The sequence below is a fragment of the Callithrix jacchus genome, chromosome 17 (assembly GCF_049354715.1).
Source record: "Callithrix jacchus isolate 240 chromosome 17, calJac240_pri, whole genome shotgun sequence".
Taxonomy (NCBI): Eukaryota; Metazoa; Chordata; class Mammalia; order Primates; family Cebidae; genus Callithrix; species Callithrix jacchus.
Window position 1 is genome coordinate 78,040,967 of NC_133518.1, and position 27,769 is coordinate 78,068,735.

The 27,769-nt window shown below is 42.4% G+C and overlaps 1 protein-coding gene, 1 long non-coding RNA gene and 1 other non-coding gene across 16 annotated transcripts in view; 2 read left to right on the forward strand and 1 right to left on the reverse strand.

Annotated features, from left to right (window-relative positions):
* MYRIP (myosin VIIA and Rab interacting protein) overlaps positions 1-27,740 on the forward strand; it is a 468,404-nt gene extending 440,664 nt beyond the window's left edge. For 10 of the 12 annotated variants that reach the window (XM_078354711.1, XM_002759753.6, XM_078354713.1 and 7 more), the window contains 6 exons: positions 1,002-1,196; positions 11,681-11,842; positions 16,815-16,919; positions 17,032-17,092; positions 18,480-18,598; positions 25,585-27,740. In XM_078354711.1, the coding sequence (XP_078210837.1) occupies positions 1,002-1,196; positions 11,681-11,842; positions 16,815-16,919; positions 17,032-17,092; positions 18,480-18,598; positions 25,585-25,617 (675 nt within the window). In that variant the 3' untranslated portion in view covers positions 25,618-27,740. The remainder of the gene's footprint in view (positions 1-1,001; positions 1,197-11,680; positions 11,843-16,814; positions 16,920-17,031; positions 17,093-18,479; positions 18,599-25,584) is intronic. The other 2 variants (XM_078354712.1, XM_078354715.1) reach the window with 1 other exon arrangement.
* LOC144579975 (uncharacterized) lies at positions 3,933-15,789 on the reverse strand. Of its 3 annotated transcripts, none has more exons than XR_013528768.1 (3): positions 15,644-15,789; positions 6,057-6,649; positions 3,933-5,420 (listed from the first exon to the last, which is right to left on the reverse strand). It is a non-coding gene; the product is annotated as an uncharacterized LOC144579975 (long non-coding RNA). The 3 variants fall into 3 exon arrangements; XR_013528769.1 differs by having other exon boundaries at positions 6,057-6,654; XR_013528770.1 differs by lacking the exon at positions 15,644-15,789 and having other exon boundaries at positions 3,933-5,165; positions 6,057-6,139; positions 6,499-9,417.
* LOC118149056 (small nucleolar RNA SNORA64/SNORA10 family) lies at positions 5,287-5,419 on the forward strand. The gene has a single exon (XR_004736222.3). It is a non-coding gene; the product is annotated as a small nucleolar RNA SNORA64/SNORA10 family (small nucleolar RNA).
* Positions 27,741-27,769: the final 29 nt, after the last annotated feature.

A 27,769-nucleotide genomic window follows, 5' to 3' on the forward strand; every position in this document is an offset into this window, starting at 1 on the left:
AACAGAAAACCTGGCCAACAGTGGCTTCAAGAGATAGGGGATCTTTTTTTTCACATAACATGATATTCAGAAGCAGATGGCAACTCCCAGTGGTTCACCCAATCCAATGCTGTCTGAGTCCAAACTCTTTCAGCCTTTCTGCTCCATGTCACTTGGAGGTTTGGCATTCATCTTCAATCCTGTTGGCTCATAAGCTGCATGTCTGTTTTTAAGGCAGCAACAAGTGAGGAGGAAGAGAAGGGCATGAGATGCACCAGTTCCTCTGATTAGGAAAACAAACGCTTATCTAGAAACTCCTCAGGCTCTCCCTATGGATTCTAGTCAAAATGATGTCACATGACTATGCCTAGCTGCAAGGGAAGCAGGGAAATGGGTATTTTCCTGTTCACCTCCGTGGTGGAAGAAAGCAAGAGAGAATGAGCTTGAAAACACATGTGTGAGCTAATACATTGTCTATCAAGAAACAGCACAGAAATTCTTTCTAGTACTCTCATTATACAAATAGCAAAAATGAGTTCCAGAAATAGAAAATAACTTGGCCAAGTTCCCATAATTGGGTGAATTTAGAGCCAAAACTGGAGCCCAGGTCTCTTAAATGGCAGTCCAGAGAGCTACCCACTGGACCACACTTCAGTCTGAGACTGAAGTTTTGCTGAGGAAGTAGAATATTATTCAGCAAATAAGGTAAGAGATACTAAACTACCAGCAGTGGGCAGAGGACATACAGCTTCCACTCTAGCCCTCTTTCCTCCTTCCCTCCCCAAGAATCTGAAATAATTTATTGGGAGTCACAGAAACTAGGTGAAGTCAAACCAGGCCTCCCCTCAGTTCTCTTCTGCTGTGTCTAGTTTTATCTTCTCATTCTTCGGCACATTGGTGTTTGTCTGTGGAATTACAGAATCAACCTCATGATGATGAGTGTCATGACAACATAAAATTTCTGTGTCATTGTTAATGTGCTGTTCTTGTCTTCTGCCCCCTTCTGTTATCGGACCAAACAGAAGTTTTCTGCTGTTTCTCTCTGCAACATCTCCACAGAAGTCCTGAAAGTCATCAATGCCACAGAGGAGTTGATAGCAGAATCTACAGGGCCCTGGGAGTCCCCTCAAGTCCCTCCTGACAGAGAGAAGGGGACGTTTCCTCGTGGTACAGACCAAGTGAGACTGGATGAGCAGCTGACTTCCCTGGAAGAAAATGTAAGAGGGTGTGGAGGTGCCCTGTCTAGGGTGAATGTGTGTGAGGAAGCAACTGATTAAGTTGTAGCTTATCATGAAGAGTACAAGGACACACACACACACCATTACCACCATGGCAAATACATTCTCAGGAAGGGTCTTAGGTTGAATTCCCCAGAAGCAGACCCTGAGATGAGGACTTGTGTGCATGTGACTTACTAGGGAATGCTCGCAAGGGAAGCTGGTGAGAGAATGGAGAAAGTAAGGGAAAGGGAAGAATCCGAGCAAGGACATGATCTTACACAAAGAGTAGCTTCAGCCTGATCCTGCAGGGAGCTCTGGAGTAGCAGTTGCATCTCAAAGTTGTCCTGACCTAAGGCGAAAGAACTGGCCCTTCCTACAACCAGTAGGCACTTCAGTCTGCACGCAGGCAGTGTCTCCAGTAACCCAAACGCAGTCCTCTGTGTAGATATGGGCTGCTGGAAACAAAAGCACACGGAGGCTTGGTAGGCAGGAAGAGGAGTATAGAGAAACTATAAAAGAACTACAAGGGGATCCAGGTGGGAGCATCACCAGTGCCATTCCAGGGGATGAAGCAGTTCTCAAAAGAACTGAAGTTACTACAGCTAGTCTTCTCTGCTTCCCTAATGTAAGACACAAACACTATCATATATAACTTATGTTTCCAATGAATCACCAAGCCTTCTTGTGGCATTAGCAACAAGAAGCCCACTGCCTTTCTTCTGAGTCTACCACACTACCCCAGAATTGTCCAGGCACTCTGGGAACTGAGTAAGACTCTATTGCATTACCTCGTGACCACATCCAGACCTCAGACTGCCATCACTTCCCCTCCCCCATTCCTATGCTCCCCACTGGGATGCTAACCAGCCATTGCTAGTGGATCTGCCCATCAAGAGGAAATGCGTAACATCAACTATATTTACAATTACATTTCTTCTTTGAAAAATAAAACATTTAGCATAATGCTTGGCAAGAAGTAAACAATAAATGCTGGCTATTATTAGTATTTGGAAGGCATGTCATCAGCCAACTCCTAAAATTATCCCATTAAAATTTACTAAAGAATCAGTTGTTAAAAGTGGTTCCAGCTTTAATAACACACACTCTTAGCTCTTTCTCTCGTCCTGGGACAAGTATGCATTTGCTGCTTTCAAGAGAAAGACACTTGAGAAAGGAAGGAAATCAAACAAGTCCTACTGTTTTTGCTTCATTGAAAAAAGCGTCCACTTTTACTGAAGTGTAGGCAGAGTGGCCCAGAAGACTCATCTGCCTCATTCATCCCGTGTTTACTTGCTGCTGCTTCTGAGGACCCTGACTTAGGTCGCTGGGCTTTCCCTGGTGCCAGGTCCTTTTCTGCCTGAAGGAAGCCATGCCTGAGAGTCAGGGTCACAGGGAAAGGGAGTGAGATCTACCAGATGTCTGGAAAAGTGGAAGGGGATGAAGGGGAAGCTGCTCATAATCCATTTCAACATTTAGAAGGGTTAAAGACCATCAGTCAAGTCAGCCGGTTCCCTGTGGAAACTTGTACATCTCTGAAGGGAAAACCAGTGTGCGTGGGGGAGGGAGGAGCAGACAGTGCTTACATTTACCTTTCTTCAGATTCAAGTCCGTTCAGTTTGTACTTGCAAAAGGTATTTGCCAGTATAATTATAGTCATGTGCTGCATAGTAAGGTTTTGGTCAATGGCAAATCACATATATAACAGTGATGGTCCCATAAGATTATAATGCCGGATTTCTACTGTACCTTTTCTATGTTTAGATATACAAATAATTACCATGGTGTTACAGTTGCCTACAGTATTCAGTACAGTAACGTGCTGTAGCCTAGGAGCAACAGGCTAGGTGTGAAGTAGGCTACACCATCTAGGTTTGCATAAGTACACTCTGTGATGTTCACGCAATTATGCATTTCTCATAATATATCCTCATTGTTTAGCAAACTATGACTATGTTTAGGTTAAAGGATTTTGTAATTCCCCCTTCCTTTCAAAGAGAATAAAAAGTTCTTGGCTGTCAAGTAGGAGTCTAGGTGGCCTGCAGGAGGGTGTGTGTGACTGCTGACTCTGCAGTTCAGGAAAGCTCTCACTGCCCCTTGAGGAATTGCCTGTTTGGTTTGGCATAACAGGTATATTTGCTAGTAATGGATTTTTCAGTCCTTCTCATTTGTGATGAAGAAAAAACAATATGTGATAAATTCTTACAGGTAAATATTCATGACACTGTTGAGTATTTCAGGAAATAGCCGATAAGAATTTTCCAATATTGCTCTAATGAATGCTGCTCCCAGAAATCAGGAATTGTTATTACAGGATTTTTTTAAGTAGAGATGAGGTCTTGCTCTGTTGCCCCAGTTGGTCTAGAACTCCTGCCCTGTCAAGTGATCCTCCTGCCTTGGCCTCCCCCAGTACTGGGATTACAGACAAGAGCCATTGTGCCCAACCTGAAGTACTTTTTGATAAAAGTTGAAACAACAATAACAAATAAAAATTTTTAAAATGCAGGCTAGGTGTGATGGCTCATGCCTGTAATCCCAGCACTTTGGGAGACCAAGAAGGGAGGAGGATTGCTTGAGGCCAGGAGTTCGAGACCAGCCTGGTCAACATGGTGAGATCCTATCTCTATGAATAAATTTACATATATATGCACTAATGCTTGTTTCACGTTAAAAGTTGAAGATACTCTCTCTTGGGGCTTCCATAAAGCCTATGCATGTATCTGTCTAATCACTTTTCATAGTTTGCATCTTTTCTGTTCCCTCATCCATCTCCCGTTAGGCTGGCACTATTAACATTTGGATTAGAATCCTTTGTGTGGGGGCTGACCTGTGCACACTAGGATACTTAGCAGCACCCCTGGTCTCTACCCACTAGCTGCCAGTAGCAGCATCCTCCCAGTGTGACGGTCAAAATGTCTCCAGACACTGTCAAATGTTAGGAGTTTGGGGCAGAGCAAAATCAGCCCCAGACTGGGAACGAGATATATAAATTCCGGCAAAACAGGGTTTACCACCTTTTATGTCTGTAGCCTAGCCCCGGCCACCACCCAGAGCCTGACACACAGGAGGCACTCGGTGAATGATTAGCTGATGTATGCCTACGCCAGAGGAATGACATCAGTTTTTAAAAGAACTGCTTGACTTCTCACGTGCAGCGTCTCTGTTCTTTAAATGTGTCTCTAACACAGCTGAGTCCTGAGATGGCCCTGATCCTGGACATGCTGAATTGAAAAGGTTAATCTAAAGACATGGTTCACTAGCAAACGAATGTATTTTTTACAAAGTATGGTATCAAAAGCAGTGTGTGAAATATCTGGTATAAATGACAATGGCCAGTTCTCATGGCATGCTTAAAACAAAAATACCCTGCCCTTTTATTTTTACCTCCAAGGAGCGTATTGAAAAGAATGCAATGGCCTTATTGGAGTTTTCATCTTGTAAGATCCTTTAATTGTAAGTTATGTGTGTTTTTTTTTCCCTTGGGTTCATTGACAGTTTCAATTTAAAATACATCCACTTACTCACAGACTGAAGATGTCAGAAGCCCCAGAGGGGCAGTGGCTAGAAAGCCCAGTCCATAGGTGATTGTTCCCCTGTCCTGCACCCCTCATGCTTCTCCTGTTCCCAAAGAGTTAACTGCCTTGTCCCTTTTCCTTCCCTTCCCCCAGCCTTCAGCTTTTTAAATTTCACCTCAGAAGAAACTCCATCCATATTCTTTTGAATTCTTTGGGCTTTTGAGTCAGGGAAGGGATGACTCTTCGTCTCTTTAATTCAACAGATCACAGAGCCATGGGCGCGTTGCCTCTCTCTGCTGCTCCCGGATGGAATTCAGCGGAGAAGCCAGGGCGGTTCTTAAACTGTCCTCTGGGTGCAGCTGATCTCATTAAATCGTGGCTTTTGTTGGTCTGCAGAATAAAGAGCAGTCCTGCACTCCTCCGCTGTTCTTCTTTGTGCTGGGGAACCTAGGGACTGTTAGAAATAGCAACGGTGACACCGTTCTCGCCTCCTGAACGTTGGTTACCGCAGGACAGGACTCGGGGGGAAAAAATAACATTTGGTTGAGGATGTTCACTTTTAAAAATACTTCTGAAGACTCCCAGCTCTGCCAGTTTCACTAGGCTTCACTGGTGTTGCTTTTGTAACAGGGAGGGAGAGAAAGGGTCTCCCCAGGACCTCGGATCGGTCTTACTGTGGCCTCTCTTTCCTTGAGGGGCACAATAGGTCCTGAGCAAAATGGGAAAAAAGGAAAAAAATTAAAAATACTTCTGAAGGTTCCAGAGCTACATAAGATAAAGAAACATCACATTTACATATCCAATCTCTTGTTTTTATAAACTGCCTTGTTAACTCCCTTAATTAGCAGAGGGCATGGGTATTTGAGAATTCCCTTCCTCTCTCAGCTTTGACACGGCTCACCTGCTATCTGGCATTAGTGCTGTGAAATCAGCTCTTGTCTCCCCTAAAGGCAGGAACAACCTGGAGCTAATCCCAGCCTCCACAGCAGTACGCAGTGGGGGCTCAGTTCCTTGGGCTGAATGCCTGGGTCTCTAGGTATTTTAAACTCTTGCTGTGAAGAGCTCCGCTATACCTGCTGGGGTCTGGCTGGAAGAGGAGCGTTTCATGAAGGGGCTGTTAACTCAGGTGTAGGCAAGGTTAAGGGATGCTGAGGTGGAATACTAGCAATAGAAGGAAGCTGCTACCAGCCCTAGATAGTGTAACCAGAGCCTAGGGAGAGAGGAAGCCCGGAAAACAGCCCCTAGAGGGAGCTAAAACCACAGGGCTGCAGCTGCAACCAGAACCCCGATGCCCACAGAGTGAGAGTGGGAGTGGGAAAGAAACACGCTTCTCTCTAATACTTACTTGATCTACTTCTGGTATCTCCACTGGCCAAACCCATCCCAGCCAGCCAGGAAGTCCTGGCGATGAATTCCAAATAGGTCAGCCTCGCAGGGAACAGGGCGGGACAAAGAAGGATAGAACATGAACCCAGAAGGTCAGCAGAGAACGACTAACAGGAGCATTCTCAGACCCGTGCTGTGAATAGCAGGACTGCCGCCTTGAGGATGTATGCAGGGTTGTAAATGGGGTCGGGGGCTAGAGCGGGGAATGAGTCAGCTGCCTCTCTCCACCACCACCATCAGAGAACCTGCCTTATTCTCATCTTTGCTAAATGATAGAGGCAACTTGGAGTAACCCATAATCCCCAGCCACAGAGGGAGTGCAGGGCAAACCCAACTTCCCTGTTAGCTCTGCCCCATATTGCCCATGGAGTATACAACCAGCGGCAGCAGACACAGCAGACCTGCACTGCAGGGAGCCGAGCTCTGCCACTGAACCCAGGTCCATGCAGCAGATGTTGGTCCTTTCTCAAAGCTCTCCTGCAATCCTCACAGCACTAAAGAGGATGTGACACTAGAACTTCTGGAGATGGTCATGGTTACTCAGGTGGTTCTCTGTCCTCGGAGAGCAAAGAAAGAAATACATTAGTCCCCTAAAGCATATTTCATGGAAAGCCAAATCCAACAGCATGCTCTAAGGTCAGCTAAGTCTGGGAAACTTGCATTCTCTTTTTAGGAAAATTGAGATACATATTAGCACCTTAAAGCCTCTCAGAAGAACTGCAGTAAAGAAATCTGTTTAATGTTCTTTGTTCTAGAGAGTTTAATCACAAATAGGTGTTTCATTAAAGAAATGACTAGAGTTCGAAGTGGTCATAGATGACTCAGACATGGTAACCATCGTTCTCACCAAAAATGGACATTCACTTGCCAAGCAAGTCCAAGTGAACATTTTTCAAACGGTTTATGCTTTATAAAGCTAGAATACCATTTTCATCGTAGAGCATGTTGCCTTTGGTTACTTCAAGCCAGCAACAGAGCCAATATCATATCCATCTATTACCATAGTAACTCTAGTACCTCTGTGTTCAAATCTGAAATGCAAACTGTTACAACATTCCAACCGAGAATATCATAGCATCATGGGGCAAGGAGGATAAAGGCAAGGAAACTGGCTTCAGCCCTCCTGAGATCACTTACAGGCCCCACCAGTCCCCAGTTGTGAGACCTCAGAAGGTCACTAAACCTTCCTAGAGCATAACATATTCTCGTCTTGAACGTGATGATGATAATAGTATGTACCTCAAGGCTTGCTATGAACATAAATAAGTCAACCTAAAGCCCTTGGCTCAGCCACTGGCTCGATAACCTAATGCTGCCATCATCACCATCATTCCCACCATCATCATCATCACCCTCCTCCAGTCCTTCAGGCACTATCGCTTTGGCTGTAAATTCCTGTTTAGCCAGTATCAGTGCCAAACCACTGAACCTCTCCTTCCTCCTGGTGCCAGGAAAGTAGGCTTTTAGCGAACACAGAGTGAAAGATGAATATTCTGGCCCTGCTGAGGGCTTGCAGTTTTTTCATCTTGCTTTCTCTTGGAAGAAAAAAAAGGAGCATTAGCAAATGAACATGTTGCAGATGTAAACAGCAATCAAGTTGATACACATCCCAGGGTGTGATGACATTGAGTCTTGCATGTTTCTGCTACAATCAAGGTTCTAATCTAAGACCTTAGTTATGTCAAGTTATGTTTAACCATTGCCATGTTTAATTATTTCATTTCATTTAAATCACTCCAAAATTTGTTTCACTGGGAAAACTGTAGATTTATATTTTAAATTAGCTTATATAAAGTTGACTTTTTTGGTGTAGATAAGGAAAAGTATTTAAAAAGTATAATAAACTTCAAACTGCTCTGGCTCCTCCTATCTCTCTCTCTCTCTCTCTCTCTCTCTCTCTCCTCCTTCCGCCACCCCCCCCCCAGTTTTTTTTTTTCTTTTTTCCCTCTGAAGGGAAGTTTTACAACTTCAGAAATTTGGAGACACATGTTTGAATAATTTCTTCACTCAAATACCTTTGAAATATTCATCATTTATTTCATATGACAATAAAGAACCCTTTCTTGCCTTAAAAACAAAAATAAATGGCTATGATTAAATTGTGAAGAGCTCTTAGAAACAATTTCTCTGTATGAAACAGAATTACATGTTCAACATCTGATAAAGGAATAGAAAACAAAAGATCAACTGAAGTTTGGCAATTCCCAACAGATACTTGATTCATGGCCCCTGTATGACTGGTGAGTCAGACATCTTCTGTACCAGTTACTGCGGAAAGCTCCCACAGCCCGGGTAATTATGCCTGGTGATGGTGCACAGTCAAATTTGCTTTCATCAGACCTGTACCTGTCTTTGTTCCACCTTAGAATGTTTTGTGAAATTGCCAGTTTTAAAACAGTTGAGTTAATCATGCCAGGGAATTGACAGAGTGGAAACATCCTCAGGCTTCTTTCCCTCACCAGCACAGCATCACTAAGTGGGGAAAAAAAAAAAAAAAAGCACATGACTTGTGTACCTAAGCTCTTGACTTTCTTGACTTGTCTTTAGCTCTGCTATATTTTTAACTCAAGTTAAAGAAACTGTTGGCTGGGCTCGGGGGCTCATGCCTGTAATCCCAGCACTTTGGGAGGCCAAGGCAGGTGGATCACCTGAGGTCAGGAGTTTGAAACCAGCTTGTCCAACATGGTGAAATCCTGTCTTAAAAAAAAAAAAAAACAAAGAAAGAAACTATTAAAGTCTTGGCCATGTGTTTCATTCAAATCAACTCTAAATTGCTGTGATTATGTGTTTCGGATTTCCTATACATTGATTAAACCTCAAGAACCTCTCTTTAAGTCATTCCTTCTTTAGATACATCTGATTCCGTGTGTTGTTGGTTGCGTCATGACATTACTGATTAGGGTGAGCGGGCATTTGTTTCATTCACCCTGGTCCACATCCCTTAGTCTGAATTATCTCAAGGATTTTACCTTGCTCACTTCTATGGGAATAACCTTATAAACTTATCAGCCCAAAATGTTTCTTTTTCTTAAATTTCTTTCCCTTTTGGGCTTGCTCTCTTATTTTTAATGGCTCTCAAAAAAACTGTCCTAACTGACAGATAAATAGACTTGACATGCTTCTCTTAATATCACACTATTTTCTAAGAATTTAAGTATTTTTCTACTGTGAATTTCAGATTTATTTTAATTCCCCTAATCTTGTTCAAGCATGCAGAAACCAATTAATCAGAGAGAATTCACTCAAAATTTGTAATTATTTAATTTATTTTTTTATATATATTTTATTGCGTTTTAGGTTTAGGGTACATGTGAAGAACATGCAGGATTGTTGCATAGGTACATACATGGAAAGAAAACTGCCTTCCTCCCCATCACCTATATCTGCCATTTCTCCCCATGTTATCCCTCCCCAACTCCCCACCCCTGTTGTCCCTCCCCTAGTTCCCCCCTACAGACCTCAGTGTGTGATGCTCCCCTCCCTGTGTCCATGTGTTCTCATTGTTCAATACCTGCCTATGAGTGAGAACATGCAGTGTTTGATTTTCTGTTCTTGTGTCAGTTTGCTGAGAATGATGGTTTCCAGCTTCATCCACATCCCTACAAAGGACACGAACTCTCATTTTTTATGGCTGCATAGTATTCCATCGTGTATATGTGCCACATTTTTCCTGTCCAGTCTATCATCGATGGGCATTTGGGCTGGTTCTAGGTCTTTGCTATTGTAAACAGTGCTGCAATGAACATTTGTGTGCTTGTGTCCTTAAAACAGAACGATTTATAATCCTCGGGATATATACCCAGTAATGGGATTGCTGGGTCAAATGGAATTTCTATTTCTAGGTCCTTGAGGAATCACCACACTGTCTTCCACAATGGTTGAACTAATTTACACTCCCACCAGCAGTGTAAAAGTGTTCCTTTTTCTCCACATCCTCTCCAGCATCTGTTGTCTCCAGATTTTTTAATGATTGCCATTCTAACTGGTGTGAGATGGCATCTCAATGTAGTTTTGATTTGCATTTCTCTAATGACCAGTGATGATGAGCATTTTTTCATATGTTGGTTGGCCTCATGTATGTCTTCTTTTGAAAAGTGTCTGTTCATATCCTTTGCCCACTTTTTTTTTTTTTTTTTTTTTTTGAGACGGAGTTTCGCTCTTGTTACCCAGGCTGGAGTGCAATGGCACAATCTCGGCTCACCGCAACCTCCGCCTCCTGGGATCAGGCAATTCTCCTGCCTCAGCCTCCTGAGTAGCTGGGATTACAGGCACGTGCCACCATGCCCAGCTAATTTTTTGTATTTTTAGTAGAGACGGGGTTTCACCATGTTGACCTGGATGGTCTCAATCTCTTGACCTTGTGATCCACCCGCCTCGGCCTCCCAAAGTGCTGGGATTACAGGCGTGAGCCACTGCGCCCAGCCCTTTTGCCCACTTTTGAATGGATTTGTTTGTTTTTTTCTTATAAATCTGTTCTTTACAGATTCTGGATATTAGCCCTTTGTCAGATGGGTAGATTGCAAAAATTTTTTCCCATTCTGTTGGTTGCCGGTTCACTCTAATGGTTGTTTAGATCCCATTTGTCTATTTTGGCTTTTGTTGCCAATGCTTTGGGTGTTTTAGTCATGAAGTCCTTGCTTATGCCTATGTCCTGAATGATTTTACTTAGGTTTTTTTCTAGGGTTTTTATGGTGTTAGGTCTTATGTTTAAGTCTTTAATCAATCTGGAGTTAATTTTAGTGTAAGATGTCAGGAAGGGGTCCAGTTTCTGCTTTCTGCACATGGCTAACCAGTTTTCCCAACACCATTTATTAAACAGGGAATCCTTTCCCCATTGCTTGCTTTTGTGAGGTTTGTCAAAGATCAGATGGTGTAGATGTGTGGCATTGCCTCTGAGCCCTGTTCTGTTCTGTTCCATTGGTCTATATCTCTGTTTTGGTACCAGTACCATGCTGTTTTGATTACTGTAGCCTTATAGTGTAGTTTGAAGTCAGGTAGTGTGATGCCCGCAGCTTTGTTCTTTTTGCTTAGAATTGACTTGGCTATGCGGGCTCTCTTTTGGTTCCCTATGAAGTTTAAGGTATTTTTTTCCAGATCTGTGAAGAAGGTCATTGGTAGCTTGATGGGGATGTAATCATTTTAAATTACTTCCCCCCTTTCATGTTTTCTGAATTTTTTTCTCAATTACTAAGTGCCAACCAAAAGTCTTATAGGCAAAACTCCATCATGAGTTTTTCTCTTTGTTTTTTCTTGATAGTCATTTTTTTAGTCACTGGACCAATATACAGTTTGCACAGCTGATGTCATGTATTTTGTACTATTTGAACAAAAGCCACTTTAAAATGCTTTTCCTTACTGGAAAGTTGGTGGGGGAGGGAAGGTGTGGTTGACAGTGGGGGGTTTCAAAACCTCACACTACCATGTAAGTGTGAAAAATGTTTATAAATGTTATAAAAATAACATTCCCTCTGCAATGTTAGCCTAGTTCTCTCTCACTCTCCTGAATTGCCAGCATCTCCTCAAGGGACTCCAACCAGTCCCAGGTCTGCAGACATGAACTCAAATGCAGCACTCTCTCTACAGGTGTACCTGGCAGCAGGCACTGTGTATGGACTGGAGAGTCAGCTGACTGAGCTGGAAGATGCCGCCCGCTCCATCCACAGTGGCACTGAGGAGACCCATCTGGCAGATCTGGAGGACCAGGTGGCCACAGCTGCAGCCCAGGTTCACCATGCTGAACTCCAGGTGAGAACTCTCCTCTTTGCCCACATGGGGTCCTGCAGGGTGAAAGAGGGAGCCCCATGTTCCACAAGAATCACTTTAAAGCCATTTTATCTGCCAGCTCTCATCATCTCCACCATGCTTGCATGGATATGGTCCTTCCAGATGGATTCTACCAAATTCTCCTTTGAAAAGTATAGTCCTCTTCTGCCTCAAATTAAAGCATCGATAATATATATTAGACTGCCCTTTAAAGCCTTATGCCAGTTTCCTCTTTGAGAAATTTCCTGACCCATACATAGGTCTCTCTACTATACAGGTTTCCATTCCACTTCAAGGCCATCCTTTTCTGACCCTTATCACACTGTTGATCACTTAGTGCCAATATTCCCCAGTATAGACTGAAAGCTCTGTGAGAACAGAACTGTAGCTGTGTGGCTTAACATGTGACTCCAGTGCCTAGCACAATACCTGGCACAGCTTGCGCACAATAAAAACAGGGTGGATAAATGAAGGAAGTTGGAAGTATATAGATTTCTCAGGACAGTATTTTTCGTGAGGAGCAGGCAGGATTTAGACACAGCTATTTAGAACTGATTGATATAGTCTCCATAACTTTGTGAAGATGGCTGTTTGAAGTTTTCATTGATAGTCCCTTAACCTTTGACTCTGTAAATCAAAACTGACCATGGATTAAGCCACTGATTTTCAAACTGGGGTCTGCAGATATATTCTCAGGACCCATGACCCTTTTTTTCTTTAAAAGGGATCCATGTGTTACTCAAGTTTGAGAGACACTGGTCTCTGCAGCTTCAGTTCAGTATAGACCCCTGGTTTGCTGATATTTCTATAGCTCCTGCATCTTAAAACTGAATCACCGGGAGAATTGTGGTCAACAGAAACCATATCTGAATAGAGACATAAATCAAAGAAAATGACTGAAGTGAGTCGTAGTCATTTTAGAGCGTTTCCCCCCCCCACCAAGATTGAGGATGCACACGGAAAAAAAGAGAAACCACAGTATGATCTGTGGCTCATACTTTTTCCTAACAGGATTTTGAGGGTTTCAATATTTAAAGGGGAACATTGGGGAGGAGTGGAAAGGGGTGGAGGGAAAGAGGGAGAGTTTGGTCACATTCTTGTGAATCTGTAGGTTGCACATGAAAAGGAGGGGTAAAGGGAATGGTCAATTACATATTCATCTTGCACTCAGTAAATCTGCGCTTTGCATAAGACAAAGTAAAAGTAAAAGAGAGTAGAGGAAGCAGTCAAATACCCACTCATTTTCAGGTGGATGAGGGACAATTTCTAGTTTCCTCTTGTCCTGTATGCATGAAAATAAGCTGTTAATTTACATTGTCAGGGTGACAGAGGCCCCCTGTGAAGACATGTGGCCTTCTACCTGTAGCTATCAGTTTAGGAACAAAAGGAAAGGCAGGGTTTTTTCTTATTTTTGCGGGGGATGGGGGGTACGTTTGTGACTCAGCTTCCAAACTTAACTTCTCTGTCTTGGGGGGTCCCGAGATTTTATTTTTGTTTCACAGGGAAGATGACAATCTTAGGCGATACTTATTTTAAAAGTAAATATTTTCACTTTATTGAGTCAAAAATACAACTCCTGACATCACTAACCACTCTAGAGAATGAAAGGGCACAGTTCCCACTCTGGATGGGCTAATGCTGTGAACTAGAAATAAGCCCAGCAGACAGCTGGCTCCAATGACTACTATCAGTAAGAATGGCTGAGCAGCAGTTCTCTCAAGAGAAATTATTTCCCGTAAATTTCACCCGACTTAATGTATTGTCAAAGTTATATGAAGTAGAATCAAATCACTTATTTTCTGTTACACTGCAGAGCAAATACTTCTTGAATGACTGCAGGAAGTAATATTTATGGGTGTTTGGGAGGATTTTATTGGATAACTAGTTATTCCTCCTTCCACATTTTTCTAGACTTAAATTATTGGAGCCATGTTTTATGGGCAGAAAACTCTGGAGTTCCAAATGTCCATTTTCTCTGTGCTTAAATGTGCCTATTAATTTATCATTCATTTTTAAATATTACAATAACGTTATCAGTAATTCCCAATGCTCTGCGAGCGTTATTTTGTACCAGGTATTTATCCTCATGCTTTACCACGTTATTGTATTTATTTTTTTCAGCAACCCTGTAAGGAAGCTGCTGCTACCATTCTCCTTTTATATCTGACGAAATTTGCCCAAGGTCAAATATCTAGAAAGTGATAAAACCTGGATTTTAACCCAGATTTTGTGACCTCATAGCGCGTGATTTTTCTTTTTTGAGATGGAGTCTCTGTTGCCCAGGCTGGAGTGAAATGGTGCAATCTCAGCTCACTACAACCTCCACCTCCCTGATTCAAGCAATTTTCCTGCCTCAGCCTCCCAAGTAGCTGGGATTACAGGCGCGCACCACCATGCCCGCTAACTTTTGTGTTTTTAGTAGAGACGAGGTTTCACCATATTGGCCAGGCTGGTCTCAAACTCCTGACGTCAAGTGATCCACTAGCCTCGGCCTCGGAAACTGCTGGGATTATAGGTGTGAGCCACCGCACCAAACAGCCCACATTCCTAACCAGTCTGTGCTGTGCAGTTTCCCGGGAAATGTGCTGGTCCTCCCCTCAGGCATACATGCACTGGCCTAGGTGTCCTTAATTTGCATGGGAGGCTGGTGACCCTGCTCTCAGCTTTGCAGGTTATCTCAACTGCACTTCCAGGAATGCGGAAATTCTCCCCACCTGGCTAACCGGTGCCAGGGAGTGAAGCCTCCCAACTCCCTGTTATCTGTTCTCATGCAAAGTCTAATGTCACAGAGGAGTCCTTGCAGGATGGTAGGAGGGTCCCCATTGAGGAGGGTACATGCTAAATTGTGTTCTTGGGCTATAACAGATTCTAAGGATGCTGTCAATTTAGAGTTTACCTCTGAGACAGAGTGCTGTTGCCCAGAAAGGGACTGCAGACCAGCCCTTGGGAAGCAGGCTAAGGATGCTGTCCACTGCATCATGCAAGGGTGTGTCTAGGAGAATTCCTGGAGAAAGCCTCTCTTAACTCTTAGTGTCAGGAGAGGCTGCTCTTCTGAGTACCTGGTCTCTAATCTTGTGGACATGGAGCTGTTGGCTTTGGCTCCCAGGAAACTCAGAGCTGAATTGGTCATCCCCTTCTAGCAAAGTATGGCTCCTTGGACATGCAGTTCTAGAAGTGGGACATAATTATATAGTGACATCACTGAAGTGGGACATAATCATAGAGAGACAAGATACGGGCAAAATCAGCCCTCAGTAGTCTCCTGCTTTTTTGTCCTTTGTCCTATGGACTGAAACTTGAAAAATTCAGCCTTTCTTATTCCAGAACCTGATAGTCCACAAATGAAGAGGTCAGCAGCTTGCTCTCCCATTGACCTTGTCTCTCCCGGGGCCCTCTGAGCAAGGCCCTCCATCAAAACTGCTTCTAGGGAAGAATGTGAGCATCTAATCCACACCAGTTGCTAAAGACTGATAAAAGCTTAGCCTGTAACTTTTCTCAGAGGCTTGTGCAGTTTATCGGTTCATAAACCACAGAATATAGTTCTTAATGTGAAATGTGAAGATTCAGAACAGAAAGGCATCTGGGGGCCGGGAAGGGCAGGGCTCAAATGGCACTTGTGGGGCCGGCTACTGAGTAGCTTGTGTTCTCTTACCAGCTGCCACAGACTTGGCCTTCACCCACCTCTCCTTTTCTGAGCATGACTGCCACCCCTCAGGGGTAGGGGAAGCATCTCCCAAATATGCTGACCCTTCAGTCTTTCTGTGCACCTCCTATACCTCTTACCTCAGTAGACTTTGTTCAAAGAAACCCTCAATAAATGACAGCAGAATTCCAATTTGTCTTGAGTAGCACAGAATTGTGGAGGGCTGGGAGGCAGTGGAGACTTCATGCATGGAGCACACACATTGGCTGGGGTCTAGCATAAGGTTATCGTTTGATGCCCTAGCAACATAAGAATGTACCATCTCAGTAGAATCTTGACCTCTTCCCTTGGCTTTGCTAGCCTTTCCCTGCCTTTTCCAGTGTTCCCCATGCTAGGCCTTGGCACATCCTCTGAGACTATGGCAATGTGACAGGAGCATGGCCACTGACATGAATTCCATGCACTGCCCAGATTGGCTGTGAGATGATGGGTGTATCACTTATCCCTTTGAGCCACAGTTCCTTTATCTGTGAAGCCAAGATAATGGTACTTACTTCATAGAATTATTTTGAGACATGAATGAGCTTATGTATTTAAAACATGTAGCATGGTGCCTGGCACATCATGATTACCTTTTCTAAGAGCAGGGACAGTATCTTTATCCATGGGGACAGGGGAGGACTAGGGTTTTCTCTGGGCATTAAGTGGGTCCTTACTTTCTATTTCTGCATTCAGACTCTGCTGAAAGGAAATCTGAGCTCTCTCTTGACCTTCCCATGTTGTAAATTAGGAAAATGATGCCCAGAGAGGGAAGACAGTTTCTCAGGGCTGGCTAGCATCTTAACGGAGGAGACGGACTTGAACCAGGGGCTGCTAGGCCTCCCTTCTAAAACCTGGTGCTGTGGTTTTGGATTCATGAAGTTACAAAAGAAGGAAGCAGGACATGTAAATCATAACTTATCCTTCAAATGTTACCTTCTCTCACTTCCCTGACTGCTCCTCACCCCTATGCTGAGCCACGTGGCCCTGGGCCAGGGTCCCCCATTGTGCCCCCAGGCTTTCATTTATCCCTAGGCATACCCTGACAGGGTTGTTGACATGCTCTAGAGCTAACAAACTATAAACTTATAAAGAAAGACCTGTGTTTTGTTTTCTTGCTACACACTTGATAGAGAAGTGCTTGGTAGAAGTTGAATGAATGAATGAGCATACATCAAAGCAGATTTGTCTTTATAAATTCCTAACACTTTTAACAAATATTTTCCCTTCTGTATTTTCTCCCTGCCAATCCTATCTTTCTGTTGCTTTAAGATTTCCGACATTGAGAGCCGGATTTCAGCCCTGACCATTGCAGGATTAAACATAGCACCATGTGTGAGCCTCACAAGAAGACGGAATCAGAAGCAGAGGACCCAGGTGTGTTTGTCCCTTTCTCCCTCTGTTGCAGTGTTACATGGCTTGGAAAACTTAGACGATAAATTATCTTTCGCTCTACAAAGGTATATTGCTCACTGTGTTCTGTTTGTAGGTACAAACCATAGACACATCCAGGCAGCAAAGGAGGAAACTGCCTGCTCCACCGGTGGCAGGTATGCTAAATTAAAACCAAAACGCTACCGAAGAATTAAGGCTGGATCATTTACTTTGGGTAACTGAGAGACCCGAGTTTGAGAATTAGATCTAACGGAGGGTTCTCACACAGAATTGCTCTTGTCTATCATAACTTGGGTCCCCCGCTAGAAGTAAACCCTGGGACAAGGATAGGAGCAAAAGTAGCTGGTTTAGGAGGTGATTCCAGGGAACGCTGGTAGAGAAGAAGAGAAGGGATTCACAGAAAGAAATTAACTCAATCAATACAGGCTACTTGAATTAGAGGTTACTTCTTTGGGCAAATAAGGCTAAGTCCTCCTGGTGACCTCTGGGAGACAATGTTGGCTGCACCTTTGAGTTTTCTGCCCAAAGGGCGGGGAGATGGGGTATTTGTTCTTGAACTCCCATCCATCTCTGGCTGAGAGTTACTTCTGGGGGCAGTAACTCCCTGGTACTTCTTACCTGCCCCATGCATGAACCAAGACAGAGTGGCAGTACTTGCAGTAGGATCTGCTGGAATGTGCTAGAATGCTGACTGTCAGGGAGAAGTGAACAGAACACCAATAGTATCTGCCACAGTGCCCAACCCGGAAAGGATTCCAGCAATGCCGGTCACATCACCTTTATCTCATGGGCACTTCTCAACCAATGCCCTGGGCTCAGAGGCCACACAAGGATGATGCCAAACTAGGAATTTAGATTTTCAAATTACAGGAGCAAAAGTCCAAAGATGTGCATTTGAGCCTTGGTTCTGCATTGGTCACTTAACAAACATTTCCTGAACGTTTGTGAACTACAAAACTGTGTGCAGTTAAAATTTATCACAGATCCACAATCCTTCATTTGAAACCCTTGGGTCCATATGTGCTTCCTAATTTCTTGGGCATTAGAAAGGTAATACACTACCTGTGCTTTATATGTCTTAACACCCCCGTGGCATCTGGGCAGCATCTGAAAATCAAACACATGAATATCCTACAGCAGAGCATAAGAACATTTGCACTCTGTGAGATGGACAGGGACAATAAATGGCCTCGTGTCAGTTCAGGCCAGGTTCTGAAATCAGACTATTTTGGCCCCAATGTTGTAAAAAATTGCAAGTTTTAGAACCTTTTCTATTTCAGGACTGCACAGAAGTATTTTTGAACTGTCCTGGGTTGTCTCCGAGCTGATGTTTCCCAGAAAGCTTTCAACAATGTCCCTAACTGATTTGTCCATCATAAAAATAAACACAAAGCAAAAAGGTCCCATAGTCAAACACAGCTCAGGAACAAGATGGCAAGTCTGGAACCAAAGTCTGAGGAATCTGCCCACCTTGTTTTTCCCTTAACAATTGGTCCGTCCATCTTCTGGGTAACATTTTTTTTCCCATTTATTTCCTTTTAGCTGAAAAAAATGAGACATCTTCAGTGACCACCATTAAAACATTTAACCGCAACTACATTCTCCAAGGCTCCTCAAAAAACAGGACTAAAGAAAGGAAAATCACCACCAAGGATCTGATGGTAAATGTCATCTCTGTCTTCATGTTCATCCCCTTCATTGTTGAGGGTACCTCCATTCTGCAGCCTTTCCTTCTGTAGCTCCCCCATCAGAACCCCAAAAAGTATACTTCCTCGATGGTCTTATGGTCTGTTGGATTTGACTGGGGGTTGGATTTAGCAGTAAACCAAGAGCAGAGTGCTTGGTTGAATAAGGCTATGAAGCATGCACACCGCGCCCGTCACCCTCCTCAAATGGTGCACTAAAAATCACTATTACTAATAACTTTCTACACATGTATAGAGAGAAGTCGTAACGTGATAAGCGTACTGGAAAGTGCACTTGGACAAACCAAAGTGTAACTTAACCCAAAGCATCTCGCCTATACACAGAAGATTTCATCATGACCTGATCACTTGGAGCCAACTCCAGCCCCAAATCTCACTGAAAATATTATCAAACTATCTTAAACAAACCATTACCTTAAACAAAAGTACAGGCGATAGAAAATTTTACCCTGGCACAATAGACATAGTACCGTAAGGGAAAGATGAAGGAACTGTGTCGAGCACTAAAAAGCAAAGACAAGCCCTTATACCTTCTGCATAATCTATTAACTAGAAATAACTTTACACAGAGAACTATAGCCAAGTCCCCTGAAAGCAGACGAGCCACCCAAGAACAGCTGAAAGAGCACACTCTCCTGTGTGGCAAAATAGTGGGAAGATTCATGGGTAGCAGTGACAAGCCTACTGAGCCTGGTGATAGCTGGTGTCCAAGACAGAATCTTAGTTCGACTTTAAATTTACCCACAGAATTACTTAATCTCCCTGTAAGTTTAACTGTTAGTCTAAAGACGGACAGCTCTTTAGACCCTAGGGAACAACCTTCCTACAGAGAGTAAAAAATATTACTTCCATAGTTGGCCCAAAAGCACCTACCAATTAAAAACGTGTTTCAGTTCAACATCTAACATCTTAAATTCTAATCACTCTACTGAACTCCTAACATCACATTGGACTAATCTATTACCTAATAGAAGCAACAGTGTCCATATAAGTAACATGAAGACATTCTTCATTGCATAAGCTCACATCAGATCCAAGTAACCCACTGACAGTTCACAGCTTAATATTAATAAATGATATAATAAGCACCCTATTATTTACACTGTCAACCTAACACAGGTGTTCTCTAAGGAGAGATTACTACAAGTAAAAGGAACTCAGCAAATCATACCCCACCTGTTTACCAAAAACACCACCTCTAGCATTGCCGGTATTAGAAGCACTGACTGCTCAGTGACGTGCTCAATGGCCCGCAGTATCCTAACTGTGCAAAGGTAGCATCATCACTTGTTCCCTAAACAGGGACTTGTGTGAATAGCCACACGAGCGTTCAGCTGTCTCTTACTTTTAATCGGTGAAATGGACCTGTCCGAGAACAGGTGGATGTAAATAAGACAAGAAGACCCTATGGAGCTTTAATTTATGCATGCAAATGAAAACTCAAGCATACAGGCTCTAGCCTGTTATCCCTGCATTAAAAATTTTGGTCCGGTGACCTTGGAGCATAATTCAATCTCCAAACAACCTAAACTAAGACCACACTAGTCTAAGCAAGTTAATATATGCTGGCCCAATAATTTGATCAGTGGAATAAGTTACCCTAGTGATAACAGCACAGTCCTATTCCAGAGTCCGTATCCACAACAGGGTTTACAACCTCGATGTTGGATCAGGACGTCCGAGTGGTGTAGCCGCTATTAACTGTTCCTTTGGCAGTAAGGACAGGGTTCTAAAACTAATGTCCTGCCTGGTATTATCTCTTTAATATGTGGGTTTGCTCAACTGTCTCTCCAGCTCCTCGTAGAAAGCAGGTTTAATATCAGAGAAGTAAAAATATGTAAATAGGAGATTAAGGTCTGGTTGAGGTGTAGGAGTTTTTATTCTGTTTTCAATCCATATTCACTCTTCCTTAAATTTCTCATTAGCCATTAGCACTGTGTTCCTGTACTCCTAATGTAGCAAAGGAAGAGAAAGCAAATAATTTGCATGAACTCTAGAAATTATTAAGAGAAATCTGTTGGATCTTTTGCTTAAAAACTGTCAGTCGAGAAAAATGAGACAAGTTTCAATCATTTTACAAGGTTTATTTGCCGAAGTTAAGGATGCACCTGCAGAAGACAGGTGTATGCCTCACTCCAAAGATGATTTTAAGGGCTCCAAATTTAAAGGGGAAGAGGCAGGATATTGAGAAGTACACAATTTTCATGTAAGAGAGGGGTAGAGAGAAATAGTCATTCATGCCTTTGTCCGGCTCAGTGAATCTGCCTTTTTTTTTAAACATCAAATAACATAGACAAATGGGGCAGAGGGAAAAGGCAGAGAATCTGTATCTTTATATAAGATAACATGGACAAAATGGGGCAGGGGGACAATCAGATGTGCATTTCTGTCTGGTGGGCAGGGGGGCACCTGTAAAGGTAAGCTATCAATTTACATTGCCATGGTGAAATTTTAACAGAGACACCTTAGGGTAAAGATCCTGGAGCTCACTAGGAATTTTCATGTGTAGCTTTTGATCTTGTAGCCATCTTATTTAGGAATCAAAAGGGGAGGCAGGTTTGAATGACCCAGTTCCCAGCTTGACTGTTCCCTTTAGCTTAGTGATTTTGGGAACCCTCAGGTTTGTTGTCCTTTCACAAAACCAACATACATGTCAAAATTCTGGCAAGTGCTTGATGCTGCTGCAGAACAAATGAGCATCTAACTAAGCTGTCCCGTGACACCAGTTACGTGGAGGCCAGATCATGTCTGAGATGACTAGAAGGAAGCAAGGACAAATTCATTCTGTTCTCTTTTAGCCTTCACCCATTCCTCACTTCCTTTTCCTCCCCATCATTGTCCCTGTCTCATGAGCACAAAAGCACCAGGTAGTGGCATAATGGTGGGCACATCCTTGTTAATTACAGGTTACTCTTGGGCACTATGTGACAATAGCTCTCCTCACTGCCTTCTCTTCACTGGTCGGCCATTAACCCTGACCTTGCAAAGTCTAATTCCCTTGCTTCTGACCATTATTTCACAGAGCGGAAAAAGGTGCATTATCACACTAAAAGGGCAGACCACTAGGGTCAGGGAAGGAATTGGTTATAAATAAGAAAGTTAAAAATAAATTGTCTTTCATAGAGACAGACATAGATTGATGGCTGCTGGAGGTTGTGAGAAAGGGGAATGGGAAGAAACTCCTTAATGAGTAAGGGGTTTGACTTCAGAGTCACAGAAGCTCATTGAAACTAGATAGAGATGGTAGTTGTACAACCTTGTGAGCATTCTAAATGCCACCAAGTTGTTCACTTTAGAATGGTTTATTTTGTGTGGCTTTCACCCCAGTAAGTTTAATAAAAATAAATTACCTTAAAGTAACACAGAGAGGTTAAAAACAAAAGAATAGACAATATTTTTTCCTTTTCTTTTTTTTGAGATGGAGTCTCACTCTGTCACCCAGGCTGGAGTGCAGTGGTGTGATCTCGACTCATTGCAACCTCCACCTCTGGGGTTCAAGTGATTCTCCTGCCTCAGCCTCCCAAGTAGCTGGGACTACAGGCGTGTGCTATCACACCTGGCTAATTTTTTGTATTGTTAGTAGAGACAAAGTTTCACCATGTTAGCCAGGATGGTCTCAATCTCCTGACCTTGTGATCCAGCTGCCTCAGACTCCCAAAGTCCTGGGATTACAGGCTTGAGCCACTGCACCCCAGCAACAATATTTACTAAACAAATGAAAGCAAAATAGGGCAGAAATAATTACTTTCAAAGAGAGGAGAATTCTAGATAAAAAGCATTGAGAGAAAACAAGGAGGAAATATATTTTAATTTTGATAAAATAAACTAAGTCATGAGCCTTTCTTGATTTGGCAGATAACAGAGCAACACAGTTTATGGTGCAATGGTTGGTGACTTTAAAACTCTCCTCAGCCTTTGGCAGCCCAAGTGCCCCATAAATACATACAAATTAGAGAACTGAATAGGGTAACTGTTAAGATGTTTATCTAACTGTATAGATTATTGACTCTCTTTCCAGGCATCAATGGACCATTTATAAAAATTGATTTTACACAAATCACAAAGAATACCTCAATAAATTCCAAGAAGTAAGCCTTCTGTGATCACAGTGCCAAACATGATCTCGAGCAGTGCCGTCTAATGTAACTGTGTAATGAGGGCAGTGGTCCATATCTGCAGTGACCAACACAGTGGTCACCAGCCATATGTGGCTACTGAGCACTTGAAATGTGCCTACTGCATTGGGGAAACTGATTTTTAAATTTTAGTTAATTTTAGTCAATCTGAATGTAAACAGCCACATGTGGCTAGTGGCTACCATGCTGGACAGGACCAATGTAAAAAATTAGAACAAAAGTTAAAAAACAGAAACCCTACTTAGAAGTTGAAAACCGCTTGTACTCACATACCCAACAGTCCATACACATACACATGCACACGCACACACACACAGACACACACACTTCAAAGTAACTACTGAATTGGAGAGAAAATTCCACAGGGCACTTACAAAATGAAAACATTACGTATATAAAAGCAAATAAGATACGTATAAAACTACATGGCATCAGATTTATAGTATTAAATATTTTATTCCTCGTTAGAAAAGAAAACAAATTAACTAGACATTGAATTGCAGACATCAAAAATAAACACAAAAACATTTCATGAAGACCACAAACTGCAGAAATGATCTCTCTAGATCTAAATCTAGGGGTTATTTAGAAGAAATAGAAATGTTTTGTAAGTCACATGAAGAAAAAAATTGAAAATAAAACAAAAGATTATATAAAAAGATGTCCTTTTTTTTTTTTTTAATTGAGACGGAGTTTCACTCTTGTTACCCAGGCTGGAGTGCAATGGTGCGATCTCGGCTCACCGCAACCTCCGCCTCCTGGGTTCAGGCAATTCTCCTGCCTCAAACTCCTGAATAGCTGGGATTACAGGCGCGCACCACCATGCCCAGCTAAGTTTTGTATTTTTAGTAGAGACGGGGTTTCACCATGTTGACCAGGATAGTCTCGATCTCTTGACCTCGTGATCTACCCGCCTCGGCCTTCCAAAGTGCTGGGATTACAGGCGTGAGCCACCGCGCCCAGCCTGTCAATCTTTTATAAAAATATACAGTGTGATGTAAAACCATTCTCATAAATTTAGAATCAATACTAGTCAAATCAGAATCAAATCAGAAAAATAGCAAAAACTTAAAAAATAAAAAGAAATTTAAAAATCTTTCAGAAAGATTCTGTGGCCAAATGATTTTGCTGATAAATTTTTAAAGAACAGTTAATTCCCATACCATATAAAATAGTCCAGGTCAGGCCAGGCACGGTGGCTCACGCCTATAATCCCAGCACTTTGGAGGCCAAGGCGGGTGGATCACGAGGTCAAGAGATTGAGACCATCCTGGTCAACAAGGTGAAACCACGTCTCTACTAAAAATACAAAAATTAGCTGGGCATGGTGGCGTGTGCCTGTAATCCCAGCTACTCGGGAGGCTGAGGCAGGATAATTGCTTGAACCCAGGAGGCGGAGGTTGCGGTGAGCCGAGATTGCACCACTGCACTCCAGCCTGGGTAACAAGAGCAAAACTCCGTCTCAAAAAAAAAAAAAATCATCCAGGTCATCAAAAAATTGAAAACGAAAAGATTCACATTGTGAAGCTGTCATAACCCCAATCATGAAAGCCTGATCCATGGCTGGTAAGTATGTATAAATGTTCTGTGCCCATCACACACAGGCATGCACAGACACACGAAAATTGTTATACCAGTTGTACTTCAGAGATGAAGAATGTGAAATAAAGTATTAGCCAGTTAAAGAGCAGTGAATTCAATAACAAATTACAGTAGGCTAAGCGAGGTGGCTCACACCTATAATTTCAGCACTTTGGGAGAACAAGGTGGGTGGATCACTTGAGGCCACGAGTTCAAGACCAGCCTAAGCAACATAGAGAGACCTGTCTTTACAAAAAATAAAAAATTAGCCAGTCATGGTGGCATGTGCCTGTAGTCCCAGCTACTGGAGAGGTAAGGGGAGGATCCCTTGAGCCGAGGAGTTTGAGGTTGCAGTCAGCTATGATCGCACCACTGTACTCCAACCTGAGCAATAGAATGAAACCCTGTCTCTAAGAATGAATGAGTAAATAAATAACAGGTAGATTTTGTGGGAATGCAAGGATACCTTAAATATTTTTATGTCAATTTACCCCTTTTATGCTGGAGGTTGCAGTTTTTTGAATTTTGGCATGAGTAAAATATCAGACTTTGATGATGACCTTGAGCAGTAGGACATAAATAACTCCACATGCTTAGTGTTCCAATAATGGAACACTAGGCATAAGTGGATTTTAATAAATCACATCAACAGTTCAATAAGAAAAGTCATTTCTTTCCAAATTAATTTGTAGCTTAATTAATTCTCATTAAAAAACTCTAAAATTTTCCTTGAATCAAAGTTCATATAATAATAAATCAGAAAGAATAAACAAAAGCGTTTTACAAAATTAGAGATTTTCCTCCCAGATTTTAAAACAAAAGCTGAAATGAAACTGACCACTAATGAAATAAAATAGCCCAGAAGTAGATACAGGCACATATGAGAATGTGTTCTATTATCTTTGTAAAAGATTTAGAAACTAGTAGAGAGGATATGATTATCAAACGAACATGAACACTGTGCTTGGGATACTGGACACTGGGATGGTAGTGGGAAAGAAGGCATATTTGATAATTACCTTATTCCAAATACCAGAGTTAATTTCAGGTGGATTAAGAAGTATGCATTTAAAAATGGCATTAGTTTTTAAATGTTGCAAAATAGCTAACTGGTCAATAAGCATGAATAGCTTTCAGTATAAAAAGCAGTAAACATTATTTTTCATTGCTTCTTCTCACTCTTCCCAAGTGGCTGATAAGAGTGTGTTCAATGTCTCACCCCAGGAGCCTGCTCTGGAGTCAGCTGTGATGTACTGATGCCATGGAACTCCACTGCCAGTGACCCACTGCCTCCGGCCGTACACGACAGTGCCTTGACCCAACAGCCATCGAGTACTGTATGGATTTCCACCTGAGGAGAAGGCCTGGGGAGGCCACAGTGCACCACTGCACAGGGCTGTCCTGATACCTCACCCAGAAAGCCGTCTCAGACTTCAGCATTGCGGTCTTGCCCACTCTCTGCCTTAGGCTCCCAGGGGAATCCAAGACAGAAAACCAAGACACTGGCTTCCAACAGCAGAGCTCCATATTTTCCTGTTTGCTTTGCGACTATGTGTTGACTTTAAGATCTTTTTTTAAGCCCTTTGATTCAGCTAGTATTCCATGTCAACAGTTTGTCCAAAGGAAAACTGTTGGAGAGGGTAGAGGGAGGAAGGTGGGAATTATCATTTAATGCATCATTAATGCTTATTAATCTCTCATAAGCATCTTCATCTTGCAAATCCTAAGGGAAAAGTGAGTCCCTGCGGTGAGCACTAGGGACGGTCTAATTTTGGGATTGCTCAACCGTCAAGTCTGCAGGTCTTCCTTCGGCCACCTCCTTCCTGCTAAGCTCTTAGCCTACCGCAGTGCCAGTCATTCCCATTGCTTTGCAATCACAAGCCACAGGATGAGAAGTTCTGACTCAGCCATGCCATGCCCAGGTCTCTCTGAAACAATGTCTCATTAAGAATTTAGGGTTCTTCCATGGGCTTATTGACAGTTTCCCCACCCTGAAGGAGAAAGGGGCTTGAGAAAGACACCACTGGCCCAACTGTAGAGCACTGTCAGAATCGGCATGATGTGGGTTAGCAGGGATCACATCTAAACGGAGTTCAGGTAGATGAATCACTGCAGAGAAAAACCACGAGAACATTTTTGTCCTCCAAAATTTATTTCCCAGTAAATATTCAGCAAAGTAGCAAAATGACCGTAAAATAAAAAATGATTAAGGAATAGCCTTAGAAAATTCATAGATATAAAAAATTGAACAACCGACTGTGCATTTAATGGACACACGAGTTGACTCTCACTCCATTTCTGTGGTTTTTTTTTGAGCCCGTATCAAATGCATGACTATTGAGAGCCATTTATAAAGGCAAATGGAACTGGGCTTTCACTCAACTGGGCTCTAACAACCTTCTTTTATGTTTGTTCCTGATATACTCTGAACCTCAGGAAGAAGGTAAAGGAGGCGAGAGAATAGTTACGATGGAGGTGTGTTCAGTGCCTGCTCCGAAGGAGGCGATGTTCTCGTTTAATCCTGACGGCAATGTTATTCAACAGGTGTTCCCGCCGTTCAGATTTCATAACTGAGGGCCAGAGAGATTCATTTGCCAAAGCCACACCTTTACGCTAATTATTATTGGAATGCATCACAAAACCTAACTCTGTGTTGTTTGCAGCCTCTGCGTTACTTTGTCGCTATGTGCATTTCCAGATCTGCTTTGCTGCTGATTCGTGCGCTCTGACCCACTGCTGACAGGGTCTACGTTATCTTCCAATAATACTCCTTGCTGATGCTGTGTTATGTGTCATCTAACAGAAGTGACTCCTTTGAAATAAGTAAATCTTCGGCTTTTTGTTCTGTTGGTGTGATTCAAAGCAAAACAAACAAAAACAAATTTTAAAAACACAACAAAAAAGATCTGACTTCCAAATAGAACGTTTTCTTTAAGAGGCATGAAAAGCAACTATTGTTGTGTTACAGTGTTAAAAATATTCAGTTTTCTTTGACAAAAATGTGTGCTGTGTAAGCCTTGCAAACAAAAAGAACAAAAAAGAAGAATAAGCAGCCTGCTGTGTGGCATCTGAACTTTTATAAAGGTTTCCTTGTGCCAAATAAGTGCAAAGATTTAATTTACTATTAAAAACCATAAGCATATGTTATAGTTCCAGAAGAATTATTTTGTCATCAAGTGATTTTGATCTTTAGTGTCAATATTTATATTTAGATTAATTTTTATAAATGAAAATATTTTAATGGTTTAAGAAAATGAGGACAACAGGATAATACCTTTGATGACTTCTGAAAGTTATGCTTCCCTTCATGTTATATGCACATTGCCAAGAATTACTGTCAAGAGAAATGATAAAGTAAAAGTCATTTATGAAAATAAAAATCGTATGTGTGCAATTTTTTGGTAAAGGG